Source organism: Solanum verrucosum, unplaced genomic scaffold (assembly GCF_900185275.1).
Source record: "Solanum verrucosum unplaced genomic scaffold, falcon-dt-bn FXZP01000103.1, whole genome shotgun sequence".
Lineage (NCBI taxonomy): Eukaryota > Viridiplantae > Streptophyta > Magnoliopsida > Solanales > Solanaceae > Solanum > Solanum verrucosum.
Genome location: NW_026020048.1, coordinates 468896 through 490506, shown reverse-complemented (window position 1 = coordinate 490506; position 21611 = coordinate 468896). Strand labels below are relative to the sequence as shown.

Below are 21611 nucleotides of genomic sequence, written 5' to 3'. Positions count from 1 at the left end.
AAGAAAGAAAAATCCCAAAAAATCCATCAATAAATGACGAACTCCATTATATAGATGATAGGATAGGGCTAAGACAGTAATCTCGATGGAGATTTGGATGAGCTTTGATGAATAAAAGAAGAATTGATAGAAATTCGTTGTAGAACTTAATTCAATATCTTATTATATGAGTTGACAATAATCATGCATTATCTATGTTTGCATTTTTAAAGGTACCATCTTTTTCAAGAGGATTATTTTCTTTATTGTTATTTAATACTTTATTTGTTCAACAATACTTGTATATTATTGACTCTGCGCACTTCTAAAGAAACTATAAATAGAAGGGTAATTTTATTATATCACCCTATGAATATAATAAATATAATGTCTTGAAAAATGTAAATGAAAAATGACTATAATTAATTATAAGGGTAAATCAGGAACTAAGTGTAAAATTATTCATTAATTTCATAAGTGAATAAGTATTGTTGAACATCCTAAAATATTATAGTGGACAATATTATTGGACGGAGGGAGTATTCTTGTAGAAAATTAATCAATACGTCTTTATAATTTTAAAATAATCATTTGTGAACGAAAATATCTACTTATAAACTCAAAAGTTCTATATGTTTCTGTATATTTAATTATTTATGTGTATTAAAAATAACAGTAATATCCTATTTATAAAATAAAAAATTAAATTAAACTAAGACTAGAAACCACTCTAACTAACAAATCTTAATTAAACATAAATAAATAAAATACTATAAATAACAAATCATAATCAACTTAGATTCTTACTTTAATTTTGAATTATTATATTCAGCAGTTTTGGGCCATATAAAAAAAATGCTCAAAACATCATCTATATTATATCAAAATAAAGGAAGTGTCTAAAAAAATAAAAATTGTTCCCCATAGTAGTCTGGACTTTCGACCAAGTCAACTTTCCTAGATATTTTTCTTAACATCAAGTCTTTTAATTTTATTTTATTTTATATTCGATAAAACTGACAAGATTAAAAAAAAAAAAATACATTCCTCGTTTTTGCTTTTGTAATTAGAATTTCTTTTTGTATCATTTCTATTCTCCTTTCTTCAGTAATTTCCTAGTTTTTAACATCTAATTATTAGTATTTTTGTGTAAAATTTATATTGTATATGATAGCGTTTGTCCCTGGAAATGTTTACCGTTATTTCTTATTTCTAAAAAAAATAGCATATGGTTATATATTGGAGTGAAATTAAAAAATATATATATATGAAACGAGCTTCAATATTAAAAGATTGTTTTGTCAGTTCACTCACAATATTTTTCTTAAACTAATACATGTTCAAATATAACTTTAACTAGGTAATTTATCCGCGCTTCGCGCAGACATAAATAATCTTTCTAAGCTTTTGAACAGCCTTTTCGATAATCGATTGTTATAGGAAAAAGAAGTAAATTTTAGTAGGTTTTAAGAACATTTCAACAAAAATTAAATGATTTGACATTATCACATATCTCAAGATTTTTAAATATATGATGAATGATTAAAAATATCTTGATATCTAATCATTTTTAGCTTTTACATAATTTATCATAATATATGTTTGATGATATAATTGTCCTGTTAAAACTGAGTGATGTTTTTATGTAGCATTAAACATATTTTTTTCTATTTTTTTGTATATGAAAAATATAAAATTGATAATTTTATGGTTAGAATAACTTCTTGTTAAAAATAAATTATATAAAAGTTTTCGATAATCAATATTAGTTATAAATAAGTTAAGACCGTTAAAAATGTACACCACAACAACATAAATGAAGTTTTTTAAAGACAATCTACTTGTCGGAGGTCAAACATTCATCACTTTTCGTTATTGTTACTTTGTTGCTCTAACAAAATTTATAGAAGGAGAAAAATAAATTTGTTGACCCTTTTAGAAATTCATTCTTCATTAAATTGCTGCTTTGAAGGCCCTTCTAGATGCTTCATCAATGCAAAGACTTTTTCAAAAATATGTATGTATAGTTGTTGCATTATGAAAATACAAGTAGATCAAAATGTTGGATTTTAGACTCGTGTTAAAGAAATATTCTCGAAAATTAAAAATTAAAAATGAGTCTGACCTAGATAACTCAAATGCTCAGCAATAATTTGGGACATAAAGGACAACAAATCTATGTTAATAGACATATCTTTTGTTGCTTAATATATTACTTTTATTTAGAGCAGGTTTTATTTCATATTCTTCAAATTAAGCTTGCTGAAAATAGTCATAACTCAGGAAAAAAAAATTAGTAGAGCTGAATGAGAAGGAAAAAAAGAAAAGCATTAAAAGGACCAAAGTTTTGTCCAAGTGAGATCATATACATACCAAACAAAAAATATTCAATACGATTTTAACGAGACAACAAAACAGCGAGAAAAAACATACATTAAAGGGAGTAAACTATGAGATATCAAATGATGATAACAAATCATTCTAACCAGAAAAGTTCTCATGTTTTAAAATAACATACCTCCGAAAATTGACTACCACTTCAATCAACTTTCAATCCTTAAAGTACTCATAATATCGAGTGATAAAATTTAGTAAAAATAGATAACAACAACATAAAAACAAAAAAATATGGGCATGCAAAGTTATTAACTCTCACAGGATTTTCTAAATAACACAAAATTTCATCCTTGTATGTGAAGAAATGACGTTGTTGATGAACAAATCAGAGATTTGTAAGGTTTTTTTTTATTGTACCTTCAACAATTCCAGTAGAGAAAACTTGCTTGAATAATCAATTAATGTTTGTTATTTAATATGTACTAACAAATACTTATAACAATAATATTGCAGAAACATAAACAACAAAATTTAAAGCATGTACTCAAAAATAACAATTAATAATATAAGCATAAATTAATTACTGTAAAAACATACCAAGATCTGTAATAATAGAATGAAATGGAATGGAAAAAATCGAGTCCACTGAATGCACAGTGTCCCCTTAAGGAAATTATTCCCCCTTAGTACCCGAGATTTAAAAGAATAGATCCTCTCAGGAAAGAACGATCTATTCACCAGTGTATTGATACAAAAAAATGGTGTTAGTGAGTCATTCAATAGGAGCAAAGTACACAATTATTTAATTGTCCAGAAGAAGAAGAAGAAGTTCAAAATTTTCATTGTTTTAAAATGAGAGGAAATTCCTCTATTTAGAGACAACAAAAGATAGTGTGAACAAATGCTTATTGTGTCTTTTCGGAAAGATCACAACCTTTCATAAAAGTCACAACTTTTCATAAAAGTCGCAACTCTTCATAAAAGTCATAACTCTTCATAAAAATCATAACTTTTCATGAAAGGAGAAGGTTAGTTTTGGAAATAAAATAAATTAAAAGGAAATCCTGATTTGTAGTGGTGTTACGTAGGCGAGTCTAGGGTAATCTTTTATATATATATATATATATATATATATATATATATATATATATATGATTTCTAAAAACACTTTTTCGGTTTAACTTTAAATATTATTTTCTTAAAGTTATCATATTGCTTATGTTCAGACTCTTCGTAAGTAATATTGAAATATAAAGATTATATTTTATCATTTGATTGACCAATTCTTTATATTAAAATAGGTAAAGAGTCAAATGATTTAGTAATTCCTCGTGAGGGAATTAATCGAGAAAATTAGAACGAAAAAAGCTTTGAATTTTTGTTATCCTTTGTCGTAATAATATTTTAGAATTTACAATGTTTACTGGGTATATCTAATATCTATAAGTGAGTATATGATATAGGTATTTAGCATAATTTTCCCCATATTTTTCAATACTTCAATTCATGTAATGTTTAAAGGATATAGAAAAAAAAAAACATTCTTTAACAAAATGTCGCTAGATTTTTCTTGAACACTCTTTAAGAGAAAATGAAATATTCTGAAATGGTAGGAAAGTACTATGAGTAGAGTTTATTATAGATTTTGAGTGCTCAATAAAACACGAATATAAATTTATTTAAACTCTAATGTGTCTCTCAAGAGAGAATGAAACATTCCGAAATGGTAAAAACATAGGAAAGTACTATGAGTAGATATTATTATAGATTTTGGGTTCTCCATAAAAACATGAATATAAATTTATTTAGATCTCAATGCAAATATTACAGACATAAAAATAAAAAATAAAAATAGGATAAACAACACAAATCTCACTAGTTTAGGAGCAAATTATTTTTCTTCAAGCGAGCTTTAAGATTACGAATCTTACCTGAATTTGAATTTCGGATATATGTATTTCAGATACATGAATCATAATTAGGTGTAATTTGTTCTAGATACATTGTATCCTATTATCTCGCTCTCCTCTCTCCTTGTGTATTTGTATTTTAGAATATATTTGGTATATCATATACATGTATCTATTATAATTGCATGTATCTGAGGTACATAGACTATTTTGTTGGGTTCAAAAGAATCAAAGCGTCATGTGGAGACTTACAATTGCAAATTATGATAATGTTAAATCAGGGGACTAATAAGACTATACTAAAAGAAACTTAATATTATTATATAGTTTGACCAATTGACCTACATATTTAAAAGTTAAATATAACCCATAAAAAACTGTAGAGAGAAAATCACATTCTAAATAAAACTCTTATATGTTTATATTGTGAATGTTATTGTGTTGTGCTATGAGAAGATGGATAGATCTTCAAAAATAATTCTCTGAAAAAAAGATCAAATATGAAAAAGAATTATATTTTCCTATTTAGAAAAAAAATAAAAGTAATTATGGTAATGTTTTAACTTTCCTTCAAATAAAAAGTAAAACTTAAATATAATAAGCAAACTAAGGCAAAATCCTAACATATCTCGCTCGCCTTCGCTCATTTTGTCTTTCGTCTCTCTTTCTATTATAGTGTATCTGATAGTAAAATATAAGGGTGTCAAATGAACGGGTTGAGTTGAAATTAGAGATATTAAAATTGGTTTAAATATAAATTGTGTTTTGGTCCTGATCTGCCTAAGTTTAATTTGAGCTCAAATGAGTTGGGCTTAAAAACGGTTTGGGTCTTGATCAGCATTTGACCCGATTAAGACTTTAATGGGTTGAGATTGAATCAAATTCAAATTTTCTTGAGCTCAACCTTCTGGGCGGATTGAGCAGGTTACCTACTGTTGGCTCATTTTTTATACCCCTAGCAAAATACATATAGTTGATTTACTTAAAATCTGCTATAAAATTAGATAATATGTAATTATTTTAAATTATATGAAAAATTAGTAAATATTTAGTCGGAATGTGTCTAGGAATGGCAATGGGGCAGGGGCGGAGGCGGGGTGGGTTGAGCTTAGCCCACAAAATTTTTAATCCGCCCCGCATAACAAATTCTTTCTTTTTAGCCGCCCCACCATGTCCTACATAGACCCACTCCGCATGAACCCGCCCCACATAATTTTCTTAATATTTTCTTTTTTTAGTTAAGTTTGATACTAAAAAGAAAATTCATAAAAATAAATCTATCTTTTATTAAGTTGTATTAATTTAATAAGATAGTGACTTAAAATTTAATTTTTAGAGGTCAATTGGGAAATATGTAAGAAATTGAAGTATTTTTTATTGAACCATTTTCATTTACAATCTTAAATATTTTAGTAATTTCTTAATAAATAGTATTATATCACTCTTATGAGTTATGATAGGTAAAAAATTATAATTAAATTTAAACCACATGAAATTATATATCCCATATTTCGCTCCGCCTCACATTAATTTAAAAAAACTCACTTCAACTTATCCTGCGTTCCACCCGCATAGCATTAAACCCGCCCCACTCCTAAACGCCCGCCCCATCACTATCCCTAAATGTGTCAAAAGAGTTTCTGGAAATAGCGAATTTGTTTCCACGTCAAAATAACAGCACTGAACTGAAGTCCGGAAAGTTCTACATTCTTCTACTGCTCTGTTTTCTAGACCCATCTCTCCTTCTCTTAATAAAACTCTACCCACAACCAAATTCCAAAACACAAAACTTCAATCATTCAATTTACACTACAACAAACATACATATCCTCTACATAAATTTGCCTATTATTTATCCTTCTATCAAATATCAAATTTTGAGTTCAAGAACTGGTAATAGAAGATGGGTGTAGATTACTATAAGATATTGCAAGTTGATAAGAGTGCTACAGATGATGAACTGAAGAAAGCTTATAGGAAATTGGCTATGAAATGGCATCCTGATAAGAACCCAAATAACAAGAAAGAAGCTGAGGCTAAATTCAAACAAATCTCTGAAGCCTATGAGGTACTTAATTCACAATTCTTGTTCTTGATTTTTGAATAAAGCTGCTAATTTTATGTTTTATTCTGTTAATCACTGCTAGTTTAGGCTCTTTCTTGATTCCCAATGCTTTGATTCTTGAAATTTGTTTAATAGGGTTTTCAATTATCTTTTAAAGATTGTATTTTTATGTTGAAATTTTGTTGCAGGTTCTGAGTGATTCACAGAAAAGGGCAATTTATGATCAGTATGGGGAAGAAGGCCTGAAAGGTCAAGTGCCACCACCAGATGCTGCTGCTGGTGGACCTGGTGGGGCTACGTATTTCCATACAGGTGATGGACCAAATGTGTTTAGATTCAATCCAAGAAATGCCAATGATATCTTTGCAGAATTTTTCGGGTTTCAAACCCCGTTTGGTGGTGGGATGGGAGGCGGTGGTGGTGGGATGGGAGGTGGTGGTGTTGGTGGGATGAGAGGTGCAAGGTTTTCTAGTTCAATGTTTGGGGATGATATCTTCAGTTCATTTGGAGAAGGCAGACCGGCGATACGGAAGGCGCCACCGATTGAACGAACAGTCCCTTGTAGTCTAGAAGAACTTTATAACGGGACAACCAAGAAGATGAAGATCTCTAGGGAGATTGCTGATGCAAGTGGGTAAGTAAACTGATCAGAATTTTCAGATATGATATGCTTGTTACTGTTTATTTGGCTTGTATTGTTATGTAGTCATGTTTATCCTTTCTGTTACTTTATAATTATGGTCCCTGCTTGGTTAATTTATGAATTAGTATCTGTTGAGTTCATTGAACTTCAATGAATGGATCTTTTGCTTGTTAGTTGTCGAATTCTTGTTTAGCCGATCCCTCTTATATCTCGTATAACTGTTCACTATGGAGCAACCTGATTGCCACCAAGTGGCCTTCGGGTTGTTTGAAACTTGTATTTGCTGCACAAGTTTTTGTTGTGTTCTTTAAGTATTTGTGTTTAATTTGTGCCCAAGTTGAATGCATATATAGGCGTCGGGTGGAGTTCTTACTTCCAAATTATGCTTGAATGTCAATTGTAGGTGTATTATTATAAAAGAATGAGTAGGATAGGAGTAATAGCTTAAATGTATATTCTGGTTTGCTGTACATTCATGAGCTCCATGGACCAAAAACTGTGGTTGTAGCTATAACTTCTCAATTATTCATTGCTGTAGAAACATATAAAGGAACAGTGTAATGTCCAACTTTGTTCATCTGGTCGAATTACATGAAGTTGTCACTATTGCTGTTTATATTCTGACAACTAGTTTTGTGTGCAGGAAGACTTTACCAGTAGAAGAAATTCTAACCATTATAATCAAACCTGGCTGGAAAAAGGGAACTAAGATTACATTCACAGAGAAAGGAAACGAAGAGCCAAACGTTCTTCCTGCAGATCTCGTGTTCACAATTGATCAGAAACCACACAGTGTTTTCACAAGGGATGGGAATGACCTTGTAATCAATCAGAATATCTCACTTGTTGAAGCATTAACAGGCTACACGGCCCATGTAACAACGCTCGATGGAAGAAAACTGACTATTCCTATCAACAAGGTCATACACCCAAACTATGAAGAGATTGTCCCAAAGGAAGGAATGCCAATACCCAAAGATCCTTCCAAGAGAGGGAATTTGAGGATCAAGTTTGATATCAAGTTCCCTACAAGGTTAACAGCAGACCAGAAGACTGGAATTAAGAAGTTGCTTCCGTCCTAGGCCAAACCCATAGCATCTTTACACAGTCTGTGTACTGTTTTAGTTAGTTTCTTTTATTATTTACTATCTTGGGTAATTGGTTCCCTTGTAGTGTTTGCATATTATAGCTTAGAATTGTCTGTGTAAGTCAATAAATATGTGATAGTAATAAAGTATTTTGACATTTTATAACTCTTCAACAGTTCTCGTTTGCTGAAGTTGGAGTCTAATGTGTATGATAAATGTTTCGTCGACTCCTCATGTACTTTGCAGAGGGAGATGGATTATTTAAGTGAAGCACAAACTTGCATTGTGAAATCTTGTAGCTTCGCAGATAGGTTAACTATAGCAAGAACTAATTTCAACTTTTATCCAAACACTTTATGAAATCTACTTTCTTCAATGCTAAAAAGGTATTTTTTTTTTTAAATGCTTACATACTTATCTACTACATTTCATTAGTCTCGAGTCTAACTAGTCTCGAGTCTAACCGGCTACTGTAACAGGGAAGTCATTACTTCAAACGGTATTGAGTTTTTGCAATTTACATAAGAGTGGGATAAAAAATAATAAACCACAATGAAGCAAAAGATATTGACTAACAAGCTATCATTTAGATAAGCCACCAATCATTAAACATTGAAGTAAAAATGATCAGAAAGGTGTAACTGTAAAATTTGACATAGATGATTTTGATCACCAACAGCCCCATAATAGACGATTGCACGACGGTATTTGAACTCCGACTAACTATTAATTTTTTATACTATTGTTCTATGATGATAAAATGTAACAAAAACTCTGCTCCTTTAACACTATACACAAAGACAAGCCAGCTCTCGGGCTTCATCTCAAAAGAATACCAAAGTTCCTTAAAAAAAGAACGAATGCATCACACCAGACCTCTGTGTTCTGGCGATCAACCATCTGAGCTATATTGCAGTTGTCAAGCCCCACAAAAATCTTGGCAACCTCAATCACTATAATCTTCAGACTCCGAAGAGTCCGACTCTTGATCCTCATTGACATCCCCATCCCTATCTGAGTCGTCATCATCCATGTTAACATATCTTTCCAGATTTTGACCATGGCTTCTGTATCTATCAGTGTTGTCGTTGTCGTTGTCATTGTCATCATCTTCATCATCATTGTCATCTTCAATTCCATCATCAGCAGAAACAACCTGATCCTCATCTGACATATCCATTAAATCACTCCTGTTAAAATCATATGTATTTTCAGGGGCACTATCATCAGATTCAGCAGCTTCCATACTAATACTATTATCATTTGTGGCTTCTATTCCTTCCATATTCATATCGAACTCTTCCGTCACATGCTTTATAGGTGATACTACAGGACTTAGTCGGCTGCTTCTGTCACCCAAATAATCTGGTTGAGCCTCTTCAACAATTTTCTTTTCTATTCTCCTCTTCCTGACAGTTCGGCGACCTCGTACATGTCTCTGCCCATGCGTTTCTCCCTGCTTAATAAGAACTTGAGTTAACGTCTCACTAGGCCTTACAACAGCCCTGCCAGACTCTGGTGGTTTGCTAGAAGTTCCTTTCTGCAGCTTTCCACGAGGACGACCGCCTCCACGCCCACGAACAACTTGCCTACTTCTTGAGCTGCTAGGCAAATTGCTGAGATAATCCCAGTTTTCCTCTCTCATTAGTCCATGATCCATCACTGTTGGTTCTACCTTTTGCAGATCTTTTAAAGAAGCATACCCCAAAGATGGCTTCTGCATGCAAGAAAAAATCAAGTCATCAAGATGATTCAGAAGAAAGAACATCATTAGCCAAAAATATAGCATTTATTATATAGTCACAGGTATTATCTGCAGTCCTAGATGCGATTAGCCAGTGGATGATCAAATTTTGGACCATATACAAGTTGAAAATTTTTCTTTCACCAAATAAATCCACAAAGACATGCAGAGCAAATAAACATGGATAAACAGTAAAACTAAACATAATTAATAACAGCAATTACTTAAATCAGAAGGAAAGACAACTCAACTGGAAGGCAATCTACTTTATTTTTCAACTCAGCCTCAGTTTTCTGCTGAGAATCATAGGATATGGAGGAATCAAGCTCCAAAAGTCTCAGAGCCACTGCAGAGGTGGTCTGAGGTATCCATGGGAGCTGTGGCACAGATTCAGGGTAAGTAGATTCACAAGCAGCTTTTCTTGATAAAGCACATAGACCCATCAATTCTTCTGCAGTCTCATAGTCAGCAGACAAGTAATCACGCTTGATGACACCCTCTAACTGAGTCAGAATCTGCCCAAAAATAAATAAAAAATCAAGAACCATTTCTTCTTAAAGCTTCTGAATTTGGAGGGGATGTATAGGAACAGGTTCAGCAACAGCTAACAAATCAGCCGAACTATCTGAATTTGCCATATGCTTTCTGGCGAAGTACAGAAATTAGATGATCCAAGCATCATTAACAAAATAACTGGTTTGAGGAACAACCATGCAGGAGTAAAACCAATTCCCAGATGGGGGATAACCTTCACTTTTATATTCTACTCTTTCCCCCTCTTTTATTCAAAAGGGTAAGAAGAGAACTCACTAGGGAAGAAATCCTGCCAGTTCATTATCATACATAATAGTAGCATATATATTTATTTCACCTTAATTCAACATCATAAAAAAAAATTGTACCTTGACAAGACACTTCAATCCGTAAGCCTAAATCAGACTGACCCAAGAAAATGAAATAGACAAAAATATAATTACTGTCCAAATAACAATGATTAATGATCAGGTACAGATGAGTCCCAAAGCATATTTTCGTAGTAAACTCGCACGGTCAAGAAAAAAAGAATCTTCAACATTCTTGGAAATTCGAGAAGTAATGCATTTCATAAAAAGAACTAAAAATCATATTTGTTTATAATCAAACAAATCTAAAAAAACATTTAAAAACTTGTAAGTAAACACAAGACTCTCGAACAGTAATCCCATATAAAACGAGTCGAAGGGAGTGAGATACCTGGAGAAGATCCTCAGGAGATGACGAATTTTGCAGTTTCAGGCCCCATGTCTTTCTACAGTCTTCTGTCCAAGATGATTGAAGTGCCTCATATGGCACACAAACCTGTGCATTCCAGCAACAAAGCAAATACTAAATATCATGTTATAAGAAACTAAAAACTGTCAACAGATTGTGCCTCATATCACATATGTACTTCATGTTCATATGTCTGTTCAGACATAGGAAAGACAAATACAGAAGGAGAAGAGTGAAGACAGACAGCCTAACAGAAAACCAGATTCTTGGAGATATATCGCAAAAACCTCACCTCAGTGAAACTTAATACGGCCTTCATTAATCTTACTCGTACAGGACAAGCGTTTGAAACCACCAAATTATTGTAATCAATTTTCAGATTGTCCATAGACTCCATTGCCTGCTCAAGGAACTTGCCGTTCATGTCAACTTTGCTACTCATCTTGTTGCAAGAAGGGCAAATACCCTCTTCAGAATGGTAAGAATCTAAACAGTGGCCACAAATGCCCAAAAGTGGCAAGCACCTTTTCTTCCCATATCGCATGGCACATAAAATTGATGAGCTGAGACATTCTTTCCACATCCAGATCTGAAAACCTTGGTATCTCTGTAAGGCATTCTTTTTCTCTTCCTCATTCCTCCCGAGCTCAATTTTAAAAGACGAAGATGTTTCCCAGCTATCAGAACTCATGCCATATATGGCACTGCCAGGACTGTCTGCACTTGCACCAGATGTTGGGTTAGAACTAGCTCCACAAGACATGTTTTGCCGTGCGCGCCCCTTGAAAGGACCCTCAATCTTTTGTAACATAATATGCAAATGTGATTCCCTAACCCCTCGAGTATCCAAAGAAGCCAAAAGACAATCAAATGCCTGCAGGTAAAATAAAGGATTAGTAGATAAACAGGTAATAGCTAGGTCTGCTATTCTTAGGACAGACAAGACCTTGCTAAGATCTATATAACTACATATAGGGTGTTTCCCTGACCCGATAACTTTCTAGTCCAGAAAAGCAACAATTTCCACAACACTTGTTGCGTATTACCAGACATGTAATTCTCTCTAAACTACAGATTCATCCAGGGTCTTCATTTACCAGACATTGTCAATTGTTATATCTTGTTCAGTCATAAGTTGCCATTTCTTACACCTAAATACAGAAAAATCTCTTTGAAGAAATGCAAGGTAAGGTTGCATACAATAGAGCTATTTTGGTCAGACCCACCCTTGGACCCCCCCACACACAGCGTGGTGCACCGGGCTGGCCTCTTCTTTTTTTTTAAACCAAAATAGTGCAAGCGTTTTCCCTTGGGTAAAATATATATTCAGCCAACTAAACCTACTTTGACATACTAACAGCGAAGTGCATTCTAAAAAATAATGAAAGGAGCATACCTCTTCAGTGTCAATAAGCTTCCAGCAGCCATGAGGTGATTCAACAAATATCCTGCCAGAACCAGGATCTTCGCTAGAACCAGAGGCAACAAATAGCCAGTAACGATTGCGTCTGCGGTCTTGACCTAAAGGCAAGGACCTGTACACATACATCTCTTCTGCTTTGTGGCCAATGAAAGATTTTAACTGCATGCGTGACCTTTCTGCTGTATTCCCACTTGGTACAGCAAATTGACCCACAAAGGTTTCTTGTGCGGCTGAACTCTTCTCAGCAGGAATGCTTTCAAAGTGGTTCTGAAGATTGTCTACTATACCAGCAGAGTCATCCTTTACCAGTGTGGTTGGTGATGTCCCTTGATTTTTATTGTTTGGATATCCCAATGGGCTTTGGCTACCCTCAACCACAACATTGAAGGAACTATCATTAAATTTATTGATTGTCTCCTCCTTCAATCGTCTTTTATCCAATTGGGATTCAGCCCACATCTGTTTTTTCAAAGCATTTGCTGCATCCAGACGATCCTACAAAACCATCTTCGTTAGATAGCTGAAAGAGACAGTAATGGAATAATGGTCAATAATGATAAATTTACCAGATTTATTACCTCAAGAATTGCACGGATAGAATTTCCTTCATTTGCTATGCCAATCAAGGCAACAAGAGCACTTAGACGCTCCTCAACACATAGGTCAGAGTATTCACCTTCAGCGAGTCCTTGAATCCATGGCTCACCTGCTTTGGTCTCATCAATTTCTGAACAGTCTTGGCTAGGGTTACTTCCCGCAATACCTATAAAAGTGCATCAACAGATAATGAAAAATAGTGTTTTCAAAGAACTACTACAATGATGTGCTTTCACATTAAAAAAAAGCAAATAAAGCATAAAAAAACATCAGTAGTTAAAACCATGTCCTTACCAACACCATCAACTCTAATTTGTTGTCCAATCTCATCAGATAGCTTACTTTTTCCATTCACCAAGAAGGTGTCAAGTAGGCTGCTTTGTTCGTTATTCTTGTTAGCACCATATGAAGTACCCAAGTCATCGACTTCTGGACCTTCAGCAACATCACCTTCACCTTCAGAATCATCATCTCTTTCTTCATCTTCAGCATTTTGTCCAGAGAGAAATCCATTAGCATATCTTTGTATTTTCTCCTTGGCTGCTGAAATAATTGCGTCAGCATCAGCAGGATCCTTCCTGAAAGCAAGTCGAACATTGTACGTTGAAGGAGCAATTCTTTCAAAAAGTATTGGATCCCTTGACAAAGCAACAGATATAGAGGCTTCTGGAGTCTTGCTTGTTGAAAGGTCACGTAATCCAGATTTCTGTAGAACAAAGCATAGAGAAGAAATTAACAAGAAATCTTCAAACAAATCGAACCAGATTAACCTGAGACAGTGACAATGTGCATCAAGAGAATAGTTACTTGAATCCTTTCCGCAATATCTAGAACATTCAAGCCCTTGTCTCCCTCGAGAGCGAGAACATGGTAAGCAGCAAATTTCACAGTCCCTGGTGTCAACCGATGCCTGGATTTGCGTTGCGACATAAACCCTTTTTCTTGCATAATTGCAACAGCATTAAGAGCTGCCGAACCACTTCGAAGATTGGACACAATGTCTTCGCAACCTTTAATCTGCATAATTAGGGAACATTACCATAATTAGACATAGTGCACCATCCATTTGACGTAGAATGTCAAAGAACGGATACAGAGCATCCGCAAACCAGCATCTCACAAAACAACAACAATTAAGCTTCAATTCAAAGCAACTTAAGGTTGACTATGACCACGGAGTTCCATTTTAAAACCCTATCACATAGGTCCAAAAGGTAAAGCTTCTAATTGATTCAAGAACTATGCAATATCAGCTAATTGAGATAGTTGGGAGAGCAATAACTTGGGATGATGGACTAAAAGGTGGAATAATTTATGGCTAGGGAGCTAGTTTCGGTGATAATCCATCAGCAGCAGATTGACTTTCCCACTGTCATCCAACTTTGTACCAGCATTTCAATAAGCAAACCTACATAGCCCCATATATACCAACATTTTCTTCTTTTTTTTAACAGTTGTGCGTGGGCCATCTTACACTCGCCTCGACTATTCCACCTGCTACAACCCACCAACAGGAACACCATGTACCTCTGCTCACCTAACCTTGGACAAATGGGAAAAAATCACCTAGTCTAGGTTGTCTATCCTGGAATTTGACCCTAGTCTCCCCTAGTTTTTACCCACTTCACTGACTGCTAGGTCACACCCTTTGCTGAGACACATATACCCCAACATAACATGCATCAACATGAAAGAAACAATGGTTGAATAACACAATTGGAAGAAGAAACAGTCTGAATCCTAGTGGTACAAGATGATTCAACCAAGACCCGAGTGTCTTGACAAAAAATGCTGTGCTATCAACTGAATCTGCTATGATCAAAATTAGGCAGATTAGCTAATGGATCATGAACTTAGGCTGATATTATACAAGACCATATATATGGTAGAACCATAGAAATAGCACCACCATGGCACCACCAGAATGAAACATAAGATAATGACTTGACACAACACAAAATAGCTTAGAAGAAGGCATCTATCCAAATTGCAACTACTGTCCTATGGCAATAGCAGAGAGCAATTACAAAAAAACATCTCAAGTGAGTTTTTGAAGTATACATCTCATCAAAATAACCAATTACTAAGAAGTTCACTATGTCTCCCATCTGCAGCAAACCTATGTCACAATATCCCCTTACTTAGATTACTATAAAATATTATATCTTAAGCCACAGGAAAAAATAGAAGCCACGATATATCGCTAAGATGAAAATGAGGACAGAAAATGGTGCACCTCATCAGAATCATTCAAACAAGTGCGTTCTCTCTTTTTCTTCAATGGAGGTCCAAATCCAGCAGAGAGTGCAAATTGGCGCAGTACTTCAGACCACGTCAAAGGATTTAAGAGCCTCTGCCAATTGCGTATGTCAAAACCCCAAAGATATGCCTGTCAATGAAGTCCACAAACTGGTAAGCTTTGATCATCCCACAATAGAGTAAATTGTGTTCTAAAGAGCAAGTGTGCACAGCAGTGATTACCCCTTCAACTATTTGAGGATGTCCACCTTCAGGATTGACAGCACTATACTGATTTGTCCCAGGCCCACCAGAAGGAGTTCGAGCAACATCTTCAATATCTTTTATAATCAGTTTCAAAAGAGCAATTTGTATCTCAGCCAACAATCTGGAATCCTGAACAGAGAACAATTAAACTATGGCAATCAGACCCCCATCCAGCCTTTTTAAGAAGATAAGTAAATGTGATAGTCCACAGGACTTTGCAGAAAAAGTAACTCAGAACGTCAGTTCACGATTAACTTTAGCCAAAGGTACTCACATAGTCATGGAAAGCTTGAAGAAATTCGTCAAGAGTGAAAGGCCAAAGCCCGAGAATGTCTGCAAAATTTAAGCAGAATCTCCAAGCCTGTAAAAATCAAAAGGTGCACTAAGAGATCTGACTCAAACACAAAAGAACAAAATCAAGATAAGACTCATACAGAACTTGGTTTAGAGCACAAATATGTTCTTCACTCCTTTTCATTGTTTTATCATCCTTCCTTTAGTTTGGTGACTACTATTTTAGTTTTCAACAATTACCATCCATCCAAGTAAAAATGACCTATTTTCCACTTTGGTCTGCCAATAAATACTGACCCTGTTTCTTTAAATCCTAAATTTCACTCCCTCCGAAAATTCAAACTTATATAAACCAAATACTACTCTACATCATTTTAAACTAAACGTATAACGTCCTTTAAGTATTAACAGTTTCTCCACCACTCAATTAAATAATCAAATGAATTTTTTTAAGCCACAGGTCAAAGTCATTTCAATGAGAGAGGGCACATGACACTACCAGATTGCTAGTAACATTTCTAAGACCCTTACTATTGATGTTTAAGTAATACTCTTAAAAAAATCAAGTAAGATAAACTTGGAAAAGATGGGAATTCCTATGCTAAATTGACTAGAACATTGACTTTTGACTCGATATAACCAGGAAGAAGAAAGAAGCCTCTGTCCATACTTTGACTATTCTAATCTGAAATATAAATAAGTTTGTAGTGATGAGTGCTTTAAAATCCTTTGGCCAACCAACGATTAAGTTTAGATAAGCAAATAGGAGTAGATATGTGGCTTAGATAATCATCAAAATTAGTGGTCATTGCTTTAATCTGCAAAAGCAGGAAATACTTCATAAATAGAAGAATAAAAGAAAGATCAGTCAACTAGTGATGTAGACAAATTTAAATGATCAAGCAGCATACCATAAGAAGATTCCCAACATTGTCATCTGAAGCAATCCAGGGTTGGATGGAGAATGGTTTTTTCAATTGAACAGACTTGGGAGGGAATTCACACAAAGATTCTGGATCACATAAGACAGATTTCAGCAACAGACCAAAAACTTTATGACCTTTGCAAATAAGCAGCTTAAATAAGGCAAAGGCGAGAAAAAAATGAATAATATGTAAATTTTCTACTTCAGACTGGATTATATATAAGACTTTGAACCAAATTCCAGGTGATCATTGGCTTTGCTGGAAGCCCTACCATCTAGCATGCTCTTTGTAAGGAATACAAGATAAAAATGCGACTTAAATGAGATTTCAACATATGCTATTACCTAATCTTGAACTAAAGCATTAAAACTAAAAATAGCATGCAGAATTATTTTTTATAGAAACGGTCAAGTTAACAAACTCCTACCTCTAAATGACTCAAGGTTCTGCAAAGTGTCATAATTAAGAGATGCAATTGATGGTAGCCCTTTGCTAGAGGCAGCCAGATCCATAAGTTCCAAGCGCTCATCCTCGATCAGCTCCATTGATTCTTTAGCAATTCTGCGTGCCATTGCCTTCTCCATAGCAGCCTTCTGTTTTGCAGCTTCTCTCTCTTTTCGTAGCTCATCTTTTTGCTTTTTCCTCTCCACCTAAAGATTACAAAACCAATAGTACCGGGAAGAATCCAATTAGCAGATTTTGAAAGGAAAAAAAAAAGCATGGGGAAAACAATATTCTCATTTTGAATACCTACCCTCACGAGCTCCCTCTGCAAAAACTTCTCTCTCCTCTCCATTTCACGTTTTTCCTCGCGCTGAAATCGCTCCTCCTTCCTTTGCTGTTCACGCATCAGCCTTTGTTCTTCCTTTTTTCTTTCACGATCATGTTTCTCCCTGTCCTTTTTCATTTGTTCTTCCATCTTACAAGAAAATATTATAATATCAGTTGTAGAAACAAAAAGAAATAGTTTTCCAATGTTCACACTTTTAAATTAAGATTCAGAAGCTACACATCCAGAAATGTAAATATTCCGTACTTTCCGCCGTTGAAGATCTTGTTTCTCAAGTTCTTTCCGCATCCGTTTTTCATTGGTTTGAACTTCCCTTCCCATTCCAAATTCTTCACTCTGCAAGAAACCAACAATTAAGCCTACTGCGAAAGCAAAGAGAATAAAACAGCATGGGAGGTAATGCTTCTATGACCGCAAGAAGATAAACTTCTGAAGCTTCAACTTACCTTGCGCTTCCGATCCAATTGCAACATGTCCTCATTACCAGGGACGAATTCATTATCCCGCGAAGGGGATAGAAAGCGCCTCTGCCTGCTCGGCTGAGACATCATACTGATGCTTTGACCTTCAACACCAGATTCCCTAACAAAATGTCCATTCCGTTGCATGGTTGCCATGTTTTTAGAAGGACCGTCAACAGACGAATCATAAGGGTAAGGGGCTGCGATTTGTCCATATTTATCAGATACAATCTTGGGCTCAGCAGGTTCACGATGACCATTTGTCAGAACCTGAAGATAAAGTAGAACTAAGCTTGACCATCAAATTGACCTGCTAATAAATCTCACTTTCAAGTTTTACCATTGACATGTTATTATCCAAAACTAGCCAATCACATGGCACATTTTATACTACCCCCTAGATAACAACCATGAAAGCTAGCAGCATTGCAGCAATCACACAAATTGATAGTGAAAAAACCAGCCCATTATGCAATGACACCAACAGATATAGAACAATATCCCAACAAAAACTTACAGATCCTGAGGCTAAATCATGACGGTAAATAAGCCACACAATTATTTTAAGCTAGGAGAATGAAAAGAAAGAAATTATTTGCAAAGTGACCAAACAGAGGGTCTAAGAAAATCCAGTGGAGCATAGGAGAAGAGAGTAGCTCCTCAAGAAGGTAGAAAGGATAAAGATACAATATATTACACGTCCTACAAGGCTATAACCACTCAAAGGCGCAATGTGAAATAGCAAGAGACTGATCTCTTTATACATACCGGAGAAAGAGAGAGAGCTGATCCAACATTAACTTTAGCATCATATGGTCCATACAATTTGCTGTCAAAAGATTGTCTGTAATGGTCCGTACGTTCTTCCAAACCTGTGCCATAAATGAAAAATAAAAGATATAACAAATCAGAAAAGCAATCCAAAAGAATTGGCTTTAAAACGAAAAGGTCTGAACAAATTACTGTAAGGCCACAGGTCAATAGCAGATGACACATGAACAGTAAACCCAAATGATAAGAGGCTCCTAGGGAAACAAATATGAAAACGTTAACATTGTTAAACAACCAGCAGTCTGGGAAGTAACACACGGCAGGGGAATGAGTAGAATCCCTTGGTCATGTTTCTCATATTAGTGAGGCATTGTTCAGGATAGCAACTCACAAAGCAGTGTTTTGATAAATACAGTAAGGTCTTGATCTCATTTGATATTCACATAAAGCCAAGGATATTCATTACTTCTATCATTCACATCAAGTTATTACTGCTCTCCCTCCCAAAGGCAAATCAATAGGAGGCAACAAGCACTCCAAAGAGCAACTTACAAACATAAATGATGATATAATCTCATAAAATTTGGGGAGGAAAGTAACAAACAATAACATTAGGCATTCAATGATCCAATGTTTTATTTGAAAATAATCTCTTGCCTGAAAAGATACTCAAATCCCGTTGGACTTATTTAACACTGAACTTTACAGAATTAATGTTCTGTTTAAAAAATGTAATCATTTTAAGAAAATAAATATGCATTCACAAGCATACTGAGATAACATCATAAACTACACCTACAAAGACATGGAAAGATGAGAACATGTAGGACAATACAAATTGTCAAATTCTTTCATTTCAATACTAATATCCAAATTTAGAAGATAAACACCATACATGCATTTATATTATAAGATCTCTAATAACATGAGTAGGTTAATTTACCAATAGGTATCCCAAATGCACCAGGTGGCAGCTCATCAAACTCCGCCCCAATAATAGGACCATCCTCACGTAAAGGTTCTCCTAATTGTGCCTCTATACAAGCTATTACTCGTCGCTCCATTGCCCTCCTAGGTGATTCATAAGATCTTATGGACGGTGCTGGCATATCATCTCCATTATCAAACCGACTTGACCCTGACCCTGACCCTGACCTTGAAACTGATCCTGAGCCACGGTCACTAGCAGCTTCAGCAACCACTAAATCCTCTCTAGGTGACTCCGGCAAATTTCTCTTACCACCTGTCCCACCAGCGCGTGGCTTCTTTTCTGTCCCCCTGATGTGTTTTTGTCCTTCAACCTCCTGTGACAAAACCACATCTGCAACTGCCGGTCCGTTAGACCTAATTTTTCTGACAGCTCGGCGCGAATGGCCTCAGATGGATATGTCTCCACTGCATAAACAACAAAGCAAAACAAAAGAGAGTTCATGTCAAATATCACAATTACAAAAACACAAACACAGTAATAGATTTGATAACGAAATGTTAACATCAGTCCATGTATGGGGGAATCGCAGAACCTATTATAAAGACCAAATTTTTGTCCATCGATCTCTATGTCTATGACAGCATTCAAACACATTTACATGCAGAGTAGAAAAATATTACACAAGAATAGCATATCCAACAATAACATTAATCCCAAAAATTCCTTCTCCGCACAGAGCACAATCAATAGGCAGAAATACACAACACACACCAATATTAAGGCACTACCAAAGAACCATAATGGTAGAATCCACAGAAAGACCCAAAATTTCACCCATCTCCTAAAAACTAGCATAGGATCCCCATCCCAGTTGTTTCCAACTACATAATATGCAAAGTAGATACAACACAAAAGAGTTCCACATCAAATCATCTTCCAATCTCATTATGCATAGTACACAAACACCTATGAACAGCATAATACACCTAAATCTCCCAAATTTCCCACATCTACACACGATTTAAACAACCCCAGATCAAGAATCAAGAAAATATCAAGTCCAAAAGTAAATACAAAGAAAACATACTAGCATAGACCCTTTCTAGGGTTTCTAGTTGAAAGGGAGTTTTCATCTGCCTCTTTGGCTTCTTGGGTCCTTCAGATGAACTCTGAATAACGTTCCTATTGCCTTCTCCATCCGACCCACCATCCATTTTTTCAGATCTTTCTTGAAGAAAACCCTAAAAATCCAATCTTTATTGAAAGAAAAACAACCCCGTTACAGATAGGTAACTATATATTCTTCCCGTGATGACCAAGAACACATGGAGAAAAGAAAAATCTAAAAAAGAAGAGGTAAATAATAAGAATAAATGAAAAAGAGAAAAACAAAAATAAACCCAATACAGAAGAGAGGCGATAGAAGAAGAAGAAATTGAATAAAAAGGAACAGTATAGTAGAACAAGTCCCTCTTGTTTGTTCCAAATTCCATGTTCTTTCGGTGTAATTCTATAATTTTTAATTTTTCCCAAAAAAAAAAAATTTGTTTTTTTAATTTCAAAAACACGTTATTACAATTTAACATGTACATACATGTAATGTTGTAATACAACTTTCTTTTGTTGTTTAAAACAAAAAACTCTTTGAGGTTTGAGTCTTTTTTTTCTTATTTTTTTGACAATGAAATCAACTACTATGTGTTTGTTTCATTGATTGAGAAGCCACTTTTCTCTCTCTCTCTCTCTCTTTTTTTCAATTTTTGTATTTATTTATTTCTATTTTTATTAAAAGTTGGACTTTCTGGGTTTTTTGGTACTTTCAAGTTTATCTTCACTCACATATTGCTCCAAGAATCTTCTCTTTTCGGGTGACTAATCCGATTTGTGAGCCTCACG

The 21611-nt window shown here is 34.7% G+C and overlaps 2 protein-coding genes across 2 annotated transcripts; one reads left to right on the top strand and one right to left on the bottom strand.

The window, feature by feature from the left end:
• Positions 1-5926: 5926 nt before the first annotated feature.
• On the top strand, positions 5927-8184 carry LOC125822718 (uncharacterized). The gene is made up of 3 exons (XM_049502155.1): positions 5927-6294; positions 6480-6925; positions 7578-8184. The coding sequence occupies exons 1-3, from the start codon at positions 6130-6132 to the stop codon at positions 8014-8016; spliced, it is 1050 nt and encodes a 349-aa protein (XP_049358112.1). The 5' UTR covers positions 5927-6129; the 3' UTR covers positions 8017-8184.
• Positions 8185-8591: 407 nt separating this feature from the next.
• LOC125822679 (homeobox-DDT domain protein RLT1) lies at positions 8592-21450 on the bottom strand. Its single transcript, XM_049502110.1, is given in 20 exon segments — positions 8592-9739; positions 10018-10281; positions 11000-11104; positions 11310-11891; positions 12414-12935; positions 13019-13203; positions 13332-13743; positions 13845-14054; positions 15274-15426; positions 15519-15671; positions 15817-15903; positions 16748-16848; positions 17190-17412; positions 17517-17681; positions 17799-17888; positions 17999-18283; positions 18782-18885; positions 19728-20057; positions 20060-20179; positions 20803-21450. Coding segments are annotated over 20 exon segments (4989 nt in total). The 5' UTR covers positions 20930-21450; the 3' UTR covers positions 8592-8968.
• Positions 21451-21611: the final 161 nt, after the last annotated feature.

What these genes read in the sequence shown, in the direction of transcription:
- LOC125822718 (XM_049502155.1), top strand. Translation starts at nt 6,130, where the DNA reads ATGGGTGTAGATTACTATAAGATATTGCAAGTTGATAAGAGTGCTACA. An exon ending in AAATCTCTGAAGCCTATGAG is followed by an intron (nt 6,295 to 6,479) that starts GTACTTAATTCA and finishes ATTTTGTTGCAG; the next exon opens with GTTCTGAGTGATTCACAGAA. An exon ending in GAGATTGCTGATGCAAGTGG is followed by an intron (nt 6,926 to 7,577) that starts GTAAGTAAACTG and finishes TTTTGTGTGCAG; the next exon opens with GAAGACTTTACCAGTAGAAG.